The sequence below is a fragment of the Antedon mediterranea genome, chromosome 5 (genome assembly GCF_964355755.1).
Source record: "Antedon mediterranea chromosome 5, ecAntMedi1.1, whole genome shotgun sequence".
NCBI classification, from domain to species: Eukaryota; Metazoa; Echinodermata; class Crinoidea; order Comatulida; family Antedonidae; genus Antedon; species Antedon mediterranea.
The window spans coordinates 6,156,461-6,178,651 of record NC_092674.1 but is presented as its reverse complement, the minus strand read 5'-3'; the positions used below and the strand labels follow the sequence as shown (position 1 = coordinate 6,178,651).

Here is a 22,191-nt window from a genome sequence, read left to right as displayed (position 1 = left end):
ATTTTGTTTAAAAGAATATGCCTTTTAGATCAATTGTGCTATGGAGGAATTGTGTGCATACCATTACAAAAAAAACAAGACTGACAAATCATTACAAAATAATAAACGGATCTACAAAAATGATCAATATAAAACTATAATCTGTTACATAAATTAGTAATACTGACAATCATATGTGATGATGTGAGCTTTGGAAATGCATATTAATATACAGTTATTATATTATTTAGTGCATAATATAAGGTGATAATAATTTAGTGTGAAAGGGCAAGTGACATTTGGCCTACTAAGGGCCTAAATAGCAGTTTTAACTGAATATTACAGATCACAAAACAATAATAATTGGTAAGTAATATTTCATTACCGAGAGAAATTGGTAATCTTTAGTAGATTGACAAAACAAAGACTTAATAATTATATTAAATATGCTTACTTCGTCAAAAAAAGAAACATTCAAATCACATAACATAATGCTGCAGCATGAACACACGACTTCAATTTTAATAAAAACAATATTTTTCTTTATGTATTTTATCTACAGTCAACTTTCCCAAAACACACAAAGGTTTTTCGAACGTTATCATGCTATTTAAAATGCATTTGAAAAGCAGAAGTTTTGGACCAGTCCAAGGGTGCCGGTTCTGGAAAGCTTACTGTGCAGATGTATGCATAGAGATACTATACTACTACTATTATAACATTGGTAATGTAAACAAATAGGAATGCACAGGCGACATTTATTGCTTGGTGTTAAAAAAATTTAAAAACTTGCATGACAATGACAACATGTTTTTGAGGTATAAAATAAATTTTACGATTTAACTATCATTAAATGAAACAATAAAAACGACCAACATTAATAGGTAGGTTGCGAAAACAAACATGTTGTAATAAGCCCACCATACCTCCAATAAAAGACCATCTCAAAGTATAATCTACGCCTTTAAATACTCTGTCCCTGATCTTAAATTAGAGATGATATATATTATTTTTAATAAAAATTATATACATACATAAAAGGTATGATATCTATCTTACAAAAAAAGTATTGTTTTGGTTATGATAAATAAACAGCATCGATAGTTAGAACAAGAATCTATCCAATAGAATTTCTTCATTTGCAAACGATTGATTAACCCTTTCACTGCGGCGCATTATTCCCACCTCTGTGCGTAATATATATTTAAGAAAAACATATATTTTAATAAATTGCAAAAAAATACTAATTGAGATAATTGTGTAATTATTTTTGTGGTGTGTGATGGGCAAAGGGTTAGTTTACAGTTAGGTATAAAAAAAAAGTAATTTGCATATTGATGACGTCATTACAGGTATTTTGGATTTCAAGTTTTTTATCTATTCAATGATAAAAACTATATTTTCTATAAGAAATTCTTATGGAATACGTTTTTCCAACTGGATATTGATGAAGATACGTATAACAAATAAAAATATTTAAAAAAAATTAAATTATTTTTATTGTTTTATAAAAATTATGCACAAATAAAAGTTTTGGGGCGAAATCAAGAAAATAATGACAGTTTCCAATAATTCACTATAGTACAAAAACTAACTATTAGTGTTTCAGAATTTTTGTGTGTGTTGTGATAAACACGATGTTGCCCTATTGGGGCTGGTAAATTTGTGTTACTTTCAAATTGGCCGCTATTACGCTACTCAAAACAACTTTCCAAGATAGAAATACTATTATATGATACTATACTATATATAATTAACTATAGAGGGCGCATTATTTTCAAGACGATAATACAACTATAGAGGGACGTTTTTTTTGCTGGGAAATTTTTTTAATGACTTCCAAAATGATTCAAGTTCATCGAAAGAATATAAAGGGTGCCATATATTATAGGCAAATACGATTAAATAATTGTTTTGCCGATACCTGGTATTACCGGGTATACGTATTTCAACGACGTTTGTTTATACCCGGTAGTACCGGGTATCCGCAGTGAAAGGGTTAAATGAACCAATTAGAGCAATCGTAGAGAAAAATCTATCGATTACCTTGAACTCATGATTATAATAAAATGTTTAAATAGGTGAAAACTTAAAATAGAGTAGTAAACTTTAAATACATTTGAACATAGAGATATATAATATAAGTCTATGATTTGACAACACTGCAGTAGCATATCATCCAAACTCACAACATAATGCGTATAGAATATGCAACATATAATCACTAAAATAATTGTTCAGGTTTTAACTAGATAAAGGATTATATTATTATTAGTTTATGATACATTTATTAAAACTATGCAGAGAAACTAAAGATCATGCATAAAGTATATGTAACAGTCTATACATTATATTTTGTCTATGTACATCATCCCAAATAATCATACACATTTTTTTTATACAAGAACTATACAAGGATCTTCCATAATACATCTTTTTTGTCTTTTTTTTACACTATAAACTAATAATAAATACTGAACTATACAATACGTTTTTATCATATAAATATTATACAATTTTTTTCATGGTACTGTAAAGTTATCTAAACAGGCCTAACTGTCTGGAGTGGTGGGCATGGCGACATGTTAGAGCCTTTGCATTGCTGTTCTAAGGTGTCTGGTCGATTTCGTTCCCATCCACCTTCATATAATAACTTAATGCTGTCGAAGACCTCGTCAAGGTCGATGCTGGCCTGTTTGAGGTCTTGTTGAGCAGGTTTATCAATGACAGATGGTGGGTTTATGCAGTAGTACACTGCATTGGTGGTTGGGTAGCCCATAAGGGTGTGGCTTATCACCTCACGACAATGGATTAGGTCTTGGCTCTCCACCTGTAACAAAAAAAAACAACAAAACCTCTGTTTTACTTAAACTCATTGAAACAATAGCAACCAATTGACACTCCTACACAGGGATACAATATTGTGTTTTATGGTAGCCTTATTATCCCATGATAACGTCATACCTAGATAACCTAACGATATATTTGGTGATATGAAGTGACTGGTCTAATACCAACAGACATACAATTTAAACTGTTACTCATAAGACCAACAGGCTGCCATTGTACACAATGATGCATCGTCACGAAAATGTGCATTATTACAATATTATGTAAATTTAAATTTGATACTGCCAAGGTTAGACAATTTGTAGAATAATATAGAAAGTTAGCCTTTGTGGTGTTTTACATAATTTGTATAAAATATTGGTTGTCTTTTATTAAATAAAAATAAATGGGACCTCCATGTATCCTTGACAAAATTAGAAGGATTAATTAATGCAGGTCTATATCACTGTTTGAAATGGTAATTCTATTCAATTTGTGTAACAAAAAGAGACAATGTTTATCCAGCTTAGGACTTTTAACTCTATTTAAGCTCATTTTATATTAAATAAGCTTTGTCACCCAGTACCAATTCAACTTTTAGTTAGTGGCCCTGACATAAAAACATGAGTAATTTAATCAGAGATGGGTCCCACAAGGGAATAGTCAAATACACTACTGTAGAGCCTCTATTAAGGGGACACCTTTGCCTCTATTAAGGGGACACCTTTAGGAAATTCTGATTATGGATTGGCTGTGCTAAAACCCTTGTTTGTTTCACAGGAAAGTTTCCCCTATTATGGGGTTTTCAAAAGTTGTTTATTCTTTATTTATTTAAACTGGGTAACTTCTTTAGTAAAAGACTGGTCGACCAGAGGGCCCAGTTATTATCAGTGGATGTGAGTGACAGTGACTGTGTGTGTACTAGTACACCGGGATAACGCCCAACGTCTCGAAAGATGTACTAGGTTTATAGTCCTTATCCGAAAAGACATGATTAGGTGATAGTAGGTACTAACTAAATGTCACTAAAATAAGCCTTAAGTTCTGTCTACACTATAAAACTATGCGACAAAAAAATGTGATGTGCCCATATATGGACATGATGATGTCATATCACTAACATATTTGGGCATATCACTACCATATTTGGGCACATCACACTTTTTTTAATCAAACTAGTTAGCTGATAGTGTAGACAGAGCTTAAGCCTGAACTAGGAAGTGTGTCTACCTTGACTGTGTCTTGCAACATAATTATGATTGACAGCCAGGCTGGTGTGAGCCTTTCAAGCTCCAGGCTTAGCAGACTGACCGCAATGTTTGATCCACTGTACTGGGACAGTACTCCGTTGCCCAGACTAATGATCAGACGCGTGGTCAAGATGGAGAGGTGACGAGAGGCGGTCATGTGACCTAAACCATTGAGTAGCTGTGGATGGTGTTCAATAAGCTGAGCATGCAACTGTAAAAACAAAATTAAAATAATTATTTTAATTATAAATAATTTTGACATTTCTTTTTTGGTGAATTTTGACATTTCTTTTTTTGTGAATTTTTAGTCATGATGATAAAAACTCGTACAAGAATAAAAGCCCCTCCAGAAATCATTTTGCATGATATATAAGCACATCTTCCAAACCAATTTGTTGTTTAATATGGAAATCCATGCCATCCAATTTAACCAAGACCTTCGCATAAAGCAAGTTTATTATGAAATCTTACATTAAAGTTTATAACATTCAAACCAAAGGCTCATAATAAAAATTCATTGTATTCTACTTTAGTGTTTGGTGAAATTAATTTGGTTCTTTATTCTTGGAATAGACTATATAGGACTGTATGTCCATGCATATCTCCATATTTTGGGTTAAAATAAGGGATTATATAGTACTGTATATGCACATGACATTTCACTGAGATTAAATATTTTAATGTCACCCGAAGAAAACGCACTTACAATTTGAAGGAATCCAAGGGATGTCGGAACGTGCATATCCCAGTTGAGTTTGTCTAGAATTGTGCGTTCCATTCGTAGGACTTCTGATACAGAACAACCGCATTTACTGACGCGTATTAGGTCACCAGTCAAGGGTACATCCTAAAATAGACAAAATAAAACAACCATAAATAATTTTTCTGTGGTGTTTTTCCAAAAATATGAGGAAGTACTGTAATAATGATTTTTTGGTTTACCATGCATGAAGCTTCAATATGAAATCTGTAATTTTACAATTACTGGTATCTATAGTATAAGTAGCAAGCCAAGTGGATTGCAAACAGGGAAGATTGTATATTGGAATAAAAACAAAGAATAAGGAAGCATAATTGGAAAAACAGAATGCTAATAACTTCCCAAGTACAGTAATTCATGGAATGTAAGTAAGACAATAGTATGGAAGAGTAAGAAAAACACAGAAATTCAATGTAATGTCAGTTACATACACAATAATGTAATGTACAGTAATATAATTAAACTAGAATTTAATTCGTCACTTTGACGAATTATAGGTATGTATGTTAACATACGATCGGAAAATTAAAAGTCTATGCACACTCTGGGCAGTAATCGCTCTTGTTAAGAGTGCTATGTGTGTCGCAAGATGTTCGGCGTTTATGATGATATGAAGAATAGTGCTGTAGTATAAGATACTGTACAGTAGTCTTTGTTAAAATATCACTGACATGGAAAGAATTAACTCAGAATTTAACTATGCAGATTTTAGATAAAAACAAGATTGTAAAACCTAATACTAAGTGATAATACAGTAGATACTGTATCATTTTCAAGGACAGTGAACCTTATTAATTAAATGAAGTAACCAAGACTAATTAATTAAATTGGTTTATACATCCTGTAATGCAATCATTGCATGCATTAGAGAATATTCTAGTTGAAAAGTAGGGTTATTACTGATAACAGAACACATCCATGGGTTTGGGTTATTGGTTAAGATATACTTTTAAGCTGATATCCCACTAGGATAAAAAACTTAAGTTGTTCTATCATTGCTCAAATTACGTTGGAAATGCGAAATTTAGCTTTCTTCCCCCTCCCCAACCCCCTTTATCTCCAGAATATTCCATATTTAGATTATTTTTCACAAGAGACACGACCTTCAGGCACTATCTCACAGAAATAATATTTTATTGTTTACCGGGCAAATATGAACACTCATAGGATTAGTGTTGTGTGCTGTACAGTAGATAAGATCTGATGTATTACTTGTGTATTATTGGTCTAGGGTTGAAGCAGTGGGTAGGAAATCCTACGGACACAATACACACCTATTTATGTTTTCCGTAAAAAACCACAACAGGATTCAATCAAATACGTCATACCAGGAAGAAAACAAAAACCTATACGCTTACATGATTTTGAACAGACAACATCTTTACAACAATGAACTATTCTGTTTTGTTATCGTTTTAACATATTTGGTTAACTACCTAATCACTAACTTTTATTTACATTTTATCAGATAAATAAAAATCTGACTCATTATTTACAAAATACTTATGGTTTAAAATAGACTGGATGAAAATAAGAGTTTTTTTTAAATTTTAATAAAACGTCAATAAAACTTTGATGACACCAATTTGTAAAGCTCTGTCTACACTATTTTTTTTTTTTACAAAAAAAGTGTGAAGTGAGCAAATTATAGGGATATGCCCAAATATAGTAGTGATATGACATCATCATGTTGATATATGGGCACATCACATTTTTCTGTCACATAAAAAGTTTGATAGTGTAGACAGAGCAAAGCAATAAAAAAAAAATGTTTACCTCATCTTCCTCCACCATTTTACTACCCAGGTACAAGCAGGCAACCGTTATACACATCATATATTTTGGGTGAACCTAAAAAGAAACACATTAAAACTCAGTATTTAGAATACTGAGAATATTATTATTACGGTATTGTATCAATTATGTTATAAATCCTACTAATATTTCCTACTCGATTAAATATTTTTTCTTTTGTTGCCTTCTTCTAAATGAAAGCAAAACTAAACCCAAGAATACGGTAGGCATTTTTAAAAGTAGGCCTTTTCCTGTTCTTTACATGAATATATTATGAATGAGCATTTATTTTCAATGCAAATAACAATAAATTAGTATATATATTTCATTAAATTTTTATAATATACTTCTTTTTTTTTTTTAATCTAACAACGCTATTCATTATATTGTTTAATGTTGTCAATATAAAACAATATTTTTAGGTCGCGAAATAGTGGAATTGTAAAATCGCAACATTTTGGGCTTTACAGTATAAAAACAATATTTTTAATAGGGTATTTTAATTGCAAACATTTCACTATTTTGAATACAGAACTAAGAACATTTTCCCATCTTTACTACAGTATATGACATCTATCACATAAGAAGATTACTCTTTAAATCATAAATTGTAGCCTTCAACATAGTGACACATGCTGTCCATTTACATTACAATCTCAGCATATTTTTTTAAAGGTGCATACATTATGAAACCATTTACAAGGCAGGCCCAATTGTAGCTAATTGGATCCCTGTCATTTCACCACAGGTAAAGAATGCTTATTTGCCTGTAGTGTATTCCTCTGATTTAGATATTCTGTGATCGAGGGTAGCCAACATAAATACACTAATATAACATTGAATAAACGTAGGCACTGTGTTAAATTAAAATGAACATCGATAGAGCAATGGTATATTTTTTATTCATTTGTTTCAATTTATATTTCAAGAGGGCTAGTTTTTTTTATAAATATACTGTCCCACTGAAATTATTTTTTCTACCGAAGTGTTTAACTATATAAAAATTCTGAAATGGCCTATTTAAAGTATTTAAAAAAATTAATCTTCATTTTTCGTGTTTTTGGGGGACAATACAATACAGTACATCTTTAAGTATTCTTTATAAATGTAAAACAAATACAGTATTAATAAGTGTACTGTATATGTTATGAAATTAATATTTAGTAAATTCTAGACAATAAAGTATTTAAAATGACATATGCTGAATATGACAAAGACAATTATTGGAGCTTACATTCAATATTAATTATCGCTTTGACTTTTAAAAACAAATGTCAAAATTCCACTTTTAGATAATAAGTTAATACTTCAATTATTCCAATCTGTTAATATTAAAATCTAAAATTGTCAATAAATTTGAAGTCATTGTGACTGAAGTGGATCACTTGACAATGTAAATAGAGTATACCTGGCTATGACAGGCAGGTAAACACGTCTCAATTAGTACTAACATAAAGAACATGATAATGGTGGATTAATCATTGTGGGTTGCACGTATACCATAGGTGGCGTGTAAAAGAAGAGCACCTTTTTTTAAAGTGGTTTTCGTTTATATTATTCATGATTAGTGAAATTTGTAATTTTCCCAAAAATTGAAGTTTTTCACCTAGAAACAGACAAACTTACAGAAATTTTATTTTTTCTTCATAAATTGTCTCTGTTCATAGTTCTAGTTGAGATCTAATCAAAATTGGTTTGTAGGAGGTTTGAGCAGGGTCTTGAGGGTTTGTGCGAGGTTGGCGCGAGGTTTAAGCAGTTTAGCAATACCCTGTTGAGAAACATGGCTCTAAAGGCAAAACATGGGATATGGGATTAAACCCAATAATTGTGAGAGTAGAAAATATCCACTGATAAACTGAAGATATTGCAAAATTTGTATCATACCAGGGCTCGAAATTTACTTTTTTTTCGACTAGCAAACTTTGCTAGTTGTAAAAAAATTAACTAGCAAAATCAGCAGCATAACTAGCAATCACAATTTTTTTTCGGTAAAATAGTTAAATTCTACACAAATCTGAATTTATTTAGGTGTAGACCTAGACCTAGCTTTTAGGTGTAGGCTTAGCTAGCTAGGCAAAGCTGTAGTAGTAGTAGTACCCTTTTTAGCCAAATTAAAAAAAGATCAAGACATGCTTTCATGCTAGCCAAATCAAGGGCGTTTCGGCCTATGGACGATTCGTCCCGAGACGTTTCGGCCCACTTTTTTTTAGGTCGAAACTTTTAAAATTTGAAGCGGAACAAAATTGACTAGGCCTATGTATAAAATATTATTGCCGATGACAAAACTGAGTTTTATATTGTTTATATCCAGACGTAATTAAAACATTAAATTTAATTGCCACCGAGCGAAATTGGTAGGCAGGCCCTAACTAATCCGTCCCAAGCTACGCCCGCCTCACTCCGCCGTCTCTCGCGCTCGACTCGTCTCTATCCAGGAAATTCCCTATCGCACGAGAGGCATGAATGATGTTGGAATAAATAGTGGGCTGATCAATAGTTTGAAAACAGCTTACGGCATTTCTTAAGTGAATTTTTATTCAACGTATTTTTCTTTGATGAATCCTTTGCTCATTGCTATGTAAAATCAGTAATTAAAGTTGTGATGCGAAAGTGTGTGTAATTTAATTCCACAGGTAAACAATATAGGCGTAAGAAAATCCATCGCACAAACAACAGGACCTCGTGGTGTGCCGAGGAGACGTTCTTCTCCAAAATTGGAAGAGTCCATTAAGTGGGAGGGGGGGTGTTTACTATTTACGAATCTATTAAATACGCGCTTCGACCACTGTGTAGGCAAAATATTTATTTCGTTAAATCCCTAAATTGATAATCGCGTATTCTGTAATCAGGTGACTGATGATGTAATCCTTAGCGACGTACTAAATGAACATGCTTTTGTGTTGGGGAAAAGCTTGCTGTTAATATAATGCACATCGTTAACAACTATGCTACCACATGATTCACGGTGCTATTCGCGTTTCCTTGACGTAAATTGGCGGCGTGTAAATGAAACAATTGTTTTCACCAAATTGGTTCCTATTAGCCGTTGTCGACATAGCGATTGGCGGCTAGCGTGGCTAAGCTAAAAAGTACGTATTTTTTCAAAAATTACACTAGCAAACATTTGCTAGTTATGAAATTTTCAACTAGCAATTATCAAGAATCTACTAGCAAAATGCTAGTTTGCTAGCGTGAATTTCGAGCCCTGCATACATTATGAATTTGAAACCACTAAAAACTCACCTTCATAACACTGAGGAAGCGATCCAAGTAATTGATACTGTGTACGAGAGTCTCCGGGTAAAACTCAAACACGGCATTCTTTTCATATAACCACATCACAGCATAATCACGATCATCCATAGTAATGTACTTATCCTATCAAATAAATAAAATATAAAAAGAAGTATAGTTTAAATTAATTGCTGTATGTAGCTATCCACATTTTTTAAAGCATAATTTTATTGCTGAATTTTGTGAAAAAAAAAAAATTATAATACAGTACGTAAATCTAGGTACTAGACTGTAATTAATAAAGAGAAATATTTTGACACATATGGCATTTCATACGTATAATACTGTACTTCAGCTCACAATTTTCAGACAAAAATCAAACTACAAATAATACAGACTTGCGGGGAAGTCTAACAGTACGTACAATACACGACATTTAATTTAGGTGATTTTACAAAATTCAACAATACACAATTAACACTGTTAATGATTGTACTGTAACATTTAATTACTAGGTCATGTGAGGTTAAGGTGGAAAAAACTGAAATTAGCCTTTGGGAAGGTTTGTCAAGTCCTGACTAGACTGTGGTATACTACAACACTAATAAGGCAATACAGAGTGTGGTTACAGAGAATTTTATACACTTTCATTGTTGTTTTTGTGGAAGGCCATGTAAACAGACTATTCTTTGTATTAAGCTCTGTCTACACTATCAAACTTAATGTGAAAAAAATTGTGATGTGCCCATATATGGACATGATGTCATATCACTATCATATTTGGGCACATCACACTTTTTTTGTCAAACTAGTTTAATAGTGTAGACAGAACTTTACCAGTACTGTACATATACCAAGTATTCTACATTGGCAGAAATAATTTGCTGTACATTAAAAAATTAGTTGGTTTAAAATTTTTTTTTTTTTTATTAAATTATTAATGCAGAAAAAACATGTTTTATAATCTGGTATCAATTTCATGAACAGTAATTTCATTTATTAATACTCTGACTCTATAATATTTTAAATATTTTATGACATAAAGAGTAGACCATTCATATTTAATCAGATAAGAGATAAAAAGTCAAGATGCATGTGACGTAGATTGATACTAAAAGCATTGTTTGGGGAAGTATATAATAATCCAGTATTCAAGCTACAGCGGTCATGTGACAACCACCTGCCACTCATTGGCTGGCTTGGCTGCACACAAAGAAAATAATAATAATATGAAAATAACAGAAACGAAACCCAGCCACAGTTACTACTGTGTGTTGTATTGTTATAATTCTATTCATTTTATTCAAAAACATAAATTCTTGTGGATATTGAAACAGTTCAACCAGAAAACTAACAAAATCACAATTTCATCATTCTTACAAAGTTACATAGAAAAACATTTGCATAATTATAAAAAAATCAACTTCATAGAATTTACACAAACAATATAATTTCTAAATATAGTATAGCAAATTTCAAATTAATATTATACCAGAAAAAACTAACTGTATGTGACGGAGCATAGTAAGAGTAAGCCTAGATACAAAATTTAGAAAATTATTGGGGTGGGATTATTTACCAACCTCACCATAATATGGTACAGTACAATTAGTTTGTGGTGCGTAAATAGTAATTTTGATTTTCAAGAAAAAGGTGGTAAAAATATTTCAAGATTTACAATCAGAAGCAAATCAACTAGTGAAATCGAATTACTTATAATATGATGCAATCATGTGTAAGATAATTGTTATTGTCTAACGAGACAATTAGATGAACAATCATCCATGAAATAATAATAATCAATTTATAGCAATAACATGCCCAAAAGAAAGAAGCTAACTTGACTTTAATACATCACAATTTAAATAAAATAATAAGTGCACTGCCTCGAGTTCTCGGATAAAAATAAGAATATCCTAAAAATTAAAGGAGTTCCCCTTACTTTTAAGGGTAGGAGATGATCCCCTATTTTGTCGTGGGTAGGAGATGACCCCCAATTTTTTAAGGGGTAGAAGATGATCCACTATTTTTTAAGGGGTAGAAGATGATCCACTATTTTTTAAAGGGTAGAAGATGATCCCCTATTTTTTAAAGGGTAGAAGATGATCCTCTTAAAACCATTTTTGACATTATGTTTAAACTTACATCAGAATCATCAAGGTTGGTAAGGCATGGTACCCAAAGTTTCTCTTCTCTCTCCATCTCTTTCTCCAACATGCCTTGTAACCTCCTCACATCAAAAACCTTGCGCATCCTCATTTTGTTGATAACCACCACCACACACAACTACACAAAGGACCTTAAAGAAAAAAAAATCAAATTATTGTTGTAATAATGTTTTCACCATGGACGGTAATTTTGAAAATATCACTTTAAAAATGGTGATACAAATATGGAAATATACATTGTTATTTGCAATAAAAACTAAATTTGGTATATTTTATACTAAAATATTTTTAGAAAACTACTGTAAATTCATTCTAATTTCCCTGTTTGTGTAATTACTATTAAGCCCTGTACAAAAACATCTCAGGGTCTAAAGAAGTGTTCTTTTTATGAACCACAAACTTTCCCAAAAAATAATAATTAATAGGCTTACAACAATGCATACAAAGATAGCAAGGTTAATCACAATGAATATTTTAAACCACCATTTTTAACCACTATAAATAATTATACCACACCTACAAACCAAAGAACATTCAAGAATAGACATTTTTATTCTAGAATTATGCTATAAATACTCTGGTGAAATTAAAGTTGACTCAGTCATAGGGAATTTTTGTTTGACCTAAATATTGCCAATCTATTCTTTCATTTCCATTGCATCAGTTATATTGGGGGCCAAAGGGATGTTGTTTGCTTAACAAACAATTGAGGACATGACATCAACAAGTACAGGCAAGAAACTGAAAACAATATTATTAAGCAAAACGGCTTACATAAGCACTATGAGAAAATATTAATTATTAATAATTATGTTTCCAAAGGTAGGTGTATAAATTATAAATATAATGTAAAAGTTACAGGTGGTTTAAAATAATTCATTAAAATAAAGAGTAGAATAGAACACTGACAAATAATAATTAATGTAACCAAAATATTCATCCCCATTTTGTAAATTTGAAATAATACAAATATATTGTTGTGAATTTCAAATTGGGGAATATACATTTATAATATTAAGCTGTTGTACACAGTCAGTACAAATAGGCCTAATAGGCCTCCGAGTCATAGGCTAGATAGGATCAAATCATTTTTAAATCATCAAAATTGTTTGTTTCCTGTACGAATGAAAAAAATAGGCCTGTGCAGTTAGTAGTAGTAGGACATAAGCTTCATAATAAACTGAACATTTTGCGCAATTTTAACACAAGACAAAGTGAAAAATATAGCCTACGCCCTAGATACGCCTAGCTAGCTAGGCCTCTTGTTTATCAAACAAAACGGTTGACCCCATTTCGGTTGTTGTCGAGATCAGCTGTCAAACCCAACCCTGAACAGCAGAAAAGAAATTGCTTACCTCTCACTCACAAAAGAAACAAAACCATTGGTTTGTTAGGTTAGTGTGAGCACTAAGCTTCACAAATAATACCAGTATCTTCTAACACATTTTGTACATCTTATTTAACAGAAAAAAATGAAAAATTTCTATTGAAAAAAAATTTGATGTTTAGCCTCCGAAGGATTGCGAAGTAATTACAGCAGCTGACGAGTGACGTTTTTGTTTGGTCCAATAGTCACCGATTACCTTCCTTATTTGTATCAAACCGCAAAAAAATAGTTCCAGACTAAAGTCAAAATAATTTGACAAAGTGTAATTTTTACATCCTACAATTCAGTTAATTTCAATGTGATATTCAATATCTGTAAGATTTATATAAACATTTGTACGCATAAATTCATGTTGACACTAAGCGGTTAAATCTAAAATGCGTCTGTTTGTGTTATTTGGCATTTGGCAAAATTATGCAAAAGAGATTCGCTTCATTGGTTTTCTGCCAACGATCCAGAAAAGGCGCGCAGTTCAAATTCTTTGTTGTTTTAAAGAGGGAAGTTGGTCCAGCAGTAAACAACACACTACTGCGTGCAGCTGATCGACACCGTCGACGAAGTGAACATTGTTTGTAGACATTCTTCCCGCTCTCACGATAGCTGCAGGCCTAGGCCTAGCTACAAATTGCTTCCTTCTATTATATAGGTGTAGCTAAATAAAGTAGTATTTTGGTTAGTTGAATTGCAATAAATAATGACCAAGTATGCAGGAACACTAGTAGGCCTAGCTAGAGGCCTAGCTAGGCTAGTTAGTAGCCTACCGGGCCTAGGCCTAGGCCTAGTTGTTATTAGGCCTCTTTATTGATTTCATTAGCTCTGGTCAGGTCATCATCATATCCATAGTCATAGTATAGGCCTAGATGGAGGTATATTACCTCCAATTGGGTTAGACTAGGCTATCTGTTAGTGTTACTATAGTATAGACCTAGGCCTAGTAATAGTATTATTCTGGTATACATTTAATTACTTGCTGGGGGTTGGACCTTTAATTGGTTCAATTAATTATGCAAATGCATGTTTTGTATACACATTTCTTTACAGTAGAAAACCAACCATCATATAGGCCTAGGCCTCTATAGGCTTATTTGTTCTGCTAAATGTGCGCTCCTAAACAAATTGTTTAAATCAGTGTTTGCTAGAAATCTAAAAATAATTCTTTGATATCAAACACTGTTTTTACTGTATTTTACAGATAGTTTGCTGGATAAACACTGAAGCAAGAAAATGGCAGCCACCTACATAGATCAACTATTAAATGACCTTCATTCAGCTCTAAAATCTGAAGAAAAATATAGCCCACACATAGGTTATTTACAATTTTCAAACAAGGTATTTTAACTTCATTCATTTTATTTAAATGTGGGGTCGCATGATGTGGGGCTACTTTTATTAATCTTCTATTTTCCATCCTAAAGGGCCTTTCACACCTGCTCCGGCATGGTTCCGGTCCGGCGACGGCAAATCCAATCGAACGTCAATGTTTCGTTTTTACGCGGCTACGCGCATATCGATTGGTGCTTGGCCGCGTGGAGCGTTGTGAAAACGAAACATTGGCGTTCGATTCGCCGGAACAGGTGTGAAAGGCCCTTAACACAGCAAAAAAATGCCGCTCATCTGACGATCTACTGTCTACATGCATCTTAATATTTTTCAACATATGTTTATGTAGATTGTCTTTTCCCAGATGTGCTTTTGGGTGTGTGTGTGCATGTCCAGTCCGCGTTTCCAAATAACCTAATTTTTTCAGCCGAAGAGCTATATAATAAGCTACCGCGTGGTAATTGAATATAACTGTCTGAAGGTGCAGAAAAAATATATTAACATTTATATTATTATTACTGTATCTACTTTTCTAGAAATCTGGTGACTTGACAATAGACTTGTACATCAAAGTGGTTGACAGACTTCGTTGCTTAAACCGTTTCTACAAACTCTCTCCTGAAACATTCTTCCAGGCGGTGAACATTATGGGAAGATTTTTATCAATTGTTAAAGTAAGCATCCATAGCACTGAAAGAATTTAAAAATTATTAAAATAATTCCCTTTTCGGTAGAATAGAACTCTTGTTATGGGGCACCTTCAGTGGCGTAATTGCTATGAGCGCTCACTGGCTAAACCCAGAGGCCCCGGGGCTTATGGGGGCCCCTGAGCAGTGCCCAGAGGCATTCAAATATGCGAAAAGGCCTAAAAACGCCAGAGGGCTCCAGCATTCCTAAACCAGGGGCCTTTGTGCTATGCTACTGAGTACCTTCACCTTCGGGACCCAACAAGTGTCCCTTTAATACGCTGGTGGCAAAGCACATTAATCTTCCGTCTCACCTCATAGAGATGTCCCAAGGTGGTTCTACTTATAACAAAAATAGTTACATTTCATTTTGCATAATGCAGCTTTTTTTAAAAGTATTTCTATAAATGTTTGTAGTAGAAAATGTTATTTGTTCGCAAATAAACAATTTCCGTCTCATTTCCTGCATACTTTATAAAACCATTCATGTATGCATAAATTATATTATACATTTACTTCCTTCAATCAAACCTAGAGAAAAAAATATTTCCTTCATTTTACAAAGTATTGGAGGTTATAACAAGGCTCTATAGCCCTTAATTTTGTTTACTGCATAACTTTTCTGACAATTGCATCAGCAAAGCATCAAGTGTAAACCGAATTTAAACAAATTAAAAATAATAGAGGGCGCTATAGAAAAAATGTAATGTTTAATGAAAGTTGATGAAAATCTTACCCCTAGACATTTTTTTTTTGCGCAAGCTCATCACATCATATCTTATGTGTTTGTAAATGTTGTTTTTGAATATTTTTGTTCATTTGTTTAGGCCCGAGCTCATCATATCATGTGTGTGAGTACATGTTGTTTTTACATGGCAGTCAAGACAATAGAAGAACCAAAGGTATGTTCACACTGAAAAAAGGCTGTACTATATTTAATTATAACAGATCATTCTATATAGGGTACTAGAATGATATTGAAGTGTACAGTTTTGGCAAATTGTAAACTAAATAAATCTATTAAACTTCTCTTAAGCTCTGTCTACACTATCAAACTTTATGTGACAAAAAATGTGATGTGTCCATATATGGACATGATGTCATATCACTACCATGTTTGGGCATATCACTACCATGTTTGGGCATATCACTACCATATTTAGGCATACAATACCATATTTGGGCACATCACACTTTTTTTTGTCAAACAAGTTCAATAGCGTAGACAGAGCTTTACCTAATTTTTATTTCTAGAATCATATGTGTGCAAAACATTTACTACGCATCGGCCAATGCAGGGCATCTCTAAGCGACCTCTCGCGTATGGAACGTATTATTTTAGAAAAGCTTCAGTTCGACATTCAGGGTACCAACTCAAACACCTTTCTGCAGATCTATCATTCATTTTGTAAATCAAACAACGCAATGAATATACAGAAAAACACGTGGCAGGAGTTTTTGGACAGGATTACGAGAAAATTAGAAGCATCCATGTGCCATTTTGCATTTGTTCATTATAAGGTAATGTAACATTTATCAGGCTTTTTTCTTTTGAGGTGAGCGAGTGCGATCACACTCCTAAGCTGCCCTTGAGGAGTGTGATTTACAACACACTTAAATTTGGTAAACTTCTACACACCAAAATACAAACGGCACACCTACAGCACCCCTGAATGTATTGAGGAGTGCAATTTGTAGCACACCTACATTTTTAAAAAGACCAGGCCTGATTCTCGGAATAATTAATAATAATTTCTATAGCACCCTTTTTCATGAATAATCATTCTCAAAGGTAACTTACATAGCACATTATTACCCTGTTCATTTTTTTTGGTTAAATTTTTACTAATTTTATTTATTATGTATTGTTACATATTTTTGTAAAACAAGCAATGAATTTCCGAAATGATTAACAAAAGATAATTTGAAAACATACTCCCATAATGCAGCTAGTAATCATCGCAATGTGTCTTGACCTTACCAGGTACACATTTGTACACCTAGGTGGAGAGAGGCAAATTGAAGTATCTTGCCTAAAGATACAAGCAATGCGGAGAAAATTTGATTCGAACCACGATCTCACGATCAGTAATCCAATGTCTAATATACGTATGACGGGCGGCTTATTACCAGACCTCCTAAGTCTCCTGTTAATGGTGGGAGTTGTGTGAAATTTGTTTTGGTTTTACAAAAACATCTGTTTTTGGATGAATTAAAAAAAAAAGTATAGCACCCTCTATGGTTTGGCCATCTTCTTTTTGCCAGCTTGATGTTTGAATATATATTTTGAATTTTAAGATCTCCTTTTTATGAAGAATGTGCGATCAATTACACTAGAATTTGTTTTTTATCTTGCAGTCTTCTGTAAAAGCTTTAGCATTATTAACATACGAGTTGGCAGATTTTGCTCGCGTTCATTGTAACCCGGCTGAACGTGAATGGACAAGGTGTCTACTAGCTCTACAACTCCATACACGTGTAAGTGAACTGGCTCTAAGGCTCTGTCTACACTATCAAACTACAGTAGTTTGGTGTGATGAGCCCAAATATGATGGGGATATTCCCAAATATGGTAGTGATATGACATCATCATGTCCACATTTTGTTATCACATAAAGTATGATAGTGTAGACAGAGCTTAATATGAAATGGAATGGTGTATACTATACAAGTAGGCCTATGCGCAGATTAATCTATCGTATAATTTACCGTTTACTGTACCAAAACAACAAGCAGGTAATTTATAGAACTTGTTAAATCTTGATTCTCACTAGGATGCAATGCAAGTAATAGATTATTCAAAATGTCGCTTGCGCTGCGTCTACTAGTGGGAACCGAGCTTTAGTCATGGAAAGCAAATTATCCACCCTGCCCCCTAACATCATGCTGATGTACCCTAGTTTATATTTCTACCTCTTCGTAATTTTTGTTTCTTTAAAACAATTGTGTTTTTTTTTTTCATCCTTACCAGATGTCCGATAGTGAATTACTACAATGTAAGTCCTTAATGAGGGATTTTCTTGACATCTACGCATCACCTGAATGCAAGCGCCCTCACAGTAAACTGTCATGGACGGTGTCGATGCGAACAGCAAAGCAGATACGCATGAGTTGTATGACAGCGTGTCATCTTCCGCCAATACCTGAAAATGAACCGCCACTTTTAAGGACGTCTGATGGAGAGTCAATCACTGCAGAAAGGTTAGATTTCATACATACAATAGAGCCCCTATTAAGGGGACACCTTTGAAACCCAGCAATGTTTGAGACCCGGCACAATTGAGTTTTCTTATAGACTCTACACTATCAGTCTACACTATCAAACTAGTTTGACAAAAAAAGTGTGAATTGCCCAAATATGGTAGTGACATCCCAAGTATGGTATGGATTTGACATCATCAGCATCACAGTTTGATAGTTTAGACAGAGCTCAATAGGGGTGTCCCCTGAATTGGCCATAGTGTAAAAAATATATATTAGGGAGGTTTCGCAGCCTTACGAAAACGGATACGTCACACATTTGTGAAACTTTTGAGCTGATCCCCATTTCATATTCGTAAAGCGTATTCGTGTTGCCGAATATCACCAGTCATATTCGTAATTACAAAACGAGTATAGTTTTTGATCTATTTTTCACATTTTTCATTTGAATCAGGAATGATTCATGATTATAATATAATTATAGATTTATTGAAAGAAATTTACTGAAGTAATTTACTAAAATGCCAGGTAAATTTGATAAATAGCAGTTTTTAAAGTCCTCACTTGCTTTGATGTTACGCTAGGCCTAGGCAGCCAAGCACCAAGCAACACGTACCTGCGCTTCGCTCAAATTTACCGCAGTCACGTTTTGTACGGCGCCCTCAATATTTCGTTGCCATGCGAAACAGATTTTTACTGGCTTACGAAAAACGAATATGTGTGCGTGACCGTTTTCGTTATCGTATTCGTAAGATTGCGAAACCTCTCTATTGGCTTGTTCATTTTTACAGGGAAGTGTTCATGTAATAGAATGTATTAGAACCCACAGGAACTAAAATGTTTAAAACATATTTCCCCCTTAATTTATTTCACAGGAAAGTGTATAGAGATTTCCCAAAGAAGGGATGTTTTCTACCATAACATTTTTTTCTATACTGTGTGAGTGATGTGATGTGTCCAAATGTGGTAGTGATATGCCCAAATTTGGTAGTGATATGACATTTTATTGTTTTTCATAGTTCTTCTGATGACAATTCTGAATGTACCAGTCCGGTCACAGATGACGTCTTCATCGACGACTCCACGTCACCTACGGAAGACCGTTCCGCATTCTTGTTCCCGTGGAATGTGCGTACAATCTGCCAGTCCTTATAGTTGAATCTGTTTAACAAAAACAATTTAAATCAAAGGTTAAATATAAAATGATTTTTATACAAAAATATCGAATTTCAAATCATTTGTTCTTGCCTTATCTAAATGTATTCAAAAGTTAATGTGAAATGGTTAAGTACTTTGCCAAAATGTTAGATTTTGTAAAAGTGTTTAACATGCTATTAAAACAGAAACTGATTATTTAAAATATTTTCAAATTAAGAAATATATCACAATATATTACATGTAATAAATAATTGTTGCTAATTTTAATTTTTAATATGGTAATTTAAAACAGTACTTGTGAATTGTGTGTGACGTCTATAACATTTTAAAATCATTTTTTTTTAAGGTTTAAAAGTTTTACAATTGTGAATTGTGTGTGAAAAAATAAATTAACTGTATTTTAAAAGGGTGGTTATATTTTTGTAACCTTTTTATATATGTTAAATTTTTAGTTTTAAACATTAATAATGTAATTTATAGTAAATTTGTATTTTTAAATTAGTAAACGAGAAATCCTTATTTTGATAGTTAACAAGTTTTTATTTAGCAAAACGTACTTATTTATTTAGTGACATAAACAGAATAACCTTACTCGTGTATTTTTGCATAGTTTTGTATTTGTATAGTGTTATATTTTAGCAAAAATAATAAATAATTATACTGTAGTTAAATGCGAGTTTTTTTCTGTTTATTTGTCTTGGTTTGAGCGAATTGTTACCCTTATTAATTGGGGTGTCCCTCGATTAAACAGGTTTTGGCTGTATTATTTAAAATAGAGAGGCTTTACTGCATTATACAACTATCCTACAGACCCTCTTATACCATTATTCCAAAATGCTTTGGTTGTACTGTAGTATAGAATTAAAACCCCACATATACTTACATCTTGTAAAGATGATCCGATTTGCTTTAGTCTTTTGAACTGTGTGCTATGAAAAGCTATAATTTAAAAGAAAAAAAATGTACATAAATTAAGCATAGGGCCCTCTATAATTATATGAATTTTTCTTGTATCTTGTATGAATAATACCTCATGTACACAAAAGTATTAACTGTATTTATTTATTTATTGACATTCTAATTATTTGTTTTAATTTTTACTGTTGTCAACTGTTATATTCATATAGTTTTTTTCAATTGTATTGTTCTGAGGGTCCCTAAAATTATGGACCACCCTCATTAAATATTGTTGAAATTGAAAAGACATTGATTACATTTTATGCATTTATGATTGGACAAACAAGCAACCCCACTTACAGTGTCTGAAACTCGGGTCTACACTATCAAACTTTATGTGATGTGTCCACATATGGACACGAAGATCATATCACTACCATATTTGGGCACATCACAAACTAGTTTGATAGTGCAGACAGAGCTTAAGAAAAACTCAATTGTGCTGTATGAGTTATTTGTTTTTTTATAGTACATGTACTGCACAGCATGGATGCAGTTACATGTACTCTTCACATTTTTCTGGACACCAGATGCAAGTGGAATCATGCTTTATGATAAGTTATTCTATCAGAAGCACTAACCACCATTTAATTGAACCTACATAATTATTAATCTGAAACGATAAAGATGAGAAAATCTGTGAGAATGAGAAAAAGTTGCCCTGACCGAGATTCGAACTCGGAACCTTCTGCTTGATATACAGATGTCCTAAACCATTAGACCACTGGTGCTTTCATGGTCGATTGGATAGCGACTCTTTAACGAAACAGCACTAGTCCCTTAATTTTACGCACGTGCACCAGAACTCTAATTGATTTGCCCTCATCTTTTTCAGTACTTTTATTCTTTAAGCGGGATCTCCCAAGAGATACTTTTATATATATAAACATATCAGGCACAGAACATAAATTCTAAATGATATACAGCCAACAAAATATAAATTAGTAATGTGGTTCTAACCCTGATGTTGCCTTTAATTTCAGAACAAACATAATGGTACACACATGACTATACCATCATTAAATAAATACAAATAACCTGGTTTATTTATCTTAAATATTGAGGCTCTTTAGGAATATAACATTTACAACTTCATTAAAATCAAGAAATAAATAACTTTATCACTCTTTAGTAAAAAAGTATGTCACAAATCAGTCAAGGCAGGATTTAAATTGTTAAAAAAAAAAAACCAATACAGTTAACTCTCCCAATACCAGGCACCTTTGGGCTGCCCAGAAATGTCTATACAGTTAACTTTCCCAATACCAGGCACCTTTGGGCTGGCCAGAAATGTCTATACCATTAACTCTCCCAATACCAGACACCTTTGGGCTGGCCAAATATGTCAGTGGCTGTATTCACCAATCACACTTAGGCTAAGGGAAACACCATTAATATTAAAAATATCTCCTATCTAAGTGAATACAATTTAAGGAAAATACTTAAATATTTATTGAGTTAAAGTGAA

At 32.9% G+C, this 22,191-nt stretch overlaps 2 protein-coding genes across 5 annotated transcripts; one reads left to right on the top strand and one right to left on the bottom strand.

Moving 5' to 3' along the window:
* Positions 1-566: 566 nt before the first annotated feature.
* LOC140048850 (cyclin-I-like) lies at positions 567-13,550 on the bottom strand. The gene is made up of 7 exons (XM_072093652.1): positions 13,370-13,550; positions 11,992-12,145; positions 9,856-9,990; positions 6,595-6,669; positions 4,765-4,905; positions 4,039-4,269; positions 567-2,809 (listed from the first exon to the last, which is right to left on the bottom strand). Exons 2-7 carry the CDS (start codon positions 12,103-12,105, stop codon positions 2,522-2,524), a joined length of 984 nt encoding a protein of 327 aa, XP_071949753.1. The 5' UTR covers positions 12,106-12,145; positions 13,370-13,550; the 3' UTR covers positions 567-2,521.
* Positions 13,551-13,907: 357 nt separating this feature from the next.
* Positions 13,908-19,897, top strand: LOC140049188 (cyclin-G1-like). 4 transcript variants are annotated; one of them, XM_072094013.1, is made up of 8 exons: positions 13,908-14,047; positions 14,598-14,730; positions 15,258-15,395; positions 16,235-16,309; positions 16,662-16,928; positions 17,766-17,885; positions 18,379-18,608; positions 19,628-19,897. In XM_072094013.1, exons 2-8 carry the CDS (start codon positions 14,626-14,628, stop codon positions 19,761-19,763), a joined length of 1,071 nt encoding a protein of 356 aa, XP_071950114.1. In that variant the 5' UTR covers positions 13,908-14,047; positions 14,598-14,625; the 3' UTR covers positions 19,764-19,897. The 4 variants fall into 4 exon arrangements, with proteins under 4 accessions (XP_071950114.1, XP_071950112.1, XP_071950115.1 ...); XM_072094011.1 differs by having other exon boundaries at positions 13,908-14,073; positions 14,594-14,730; XM_072094014.1 differs by having other exon boundaries at positions 13,912-13,960; positions 14,594-14,730.
* Positions 19,898-22,191: the final 2,294 nt, after the last annotated feature.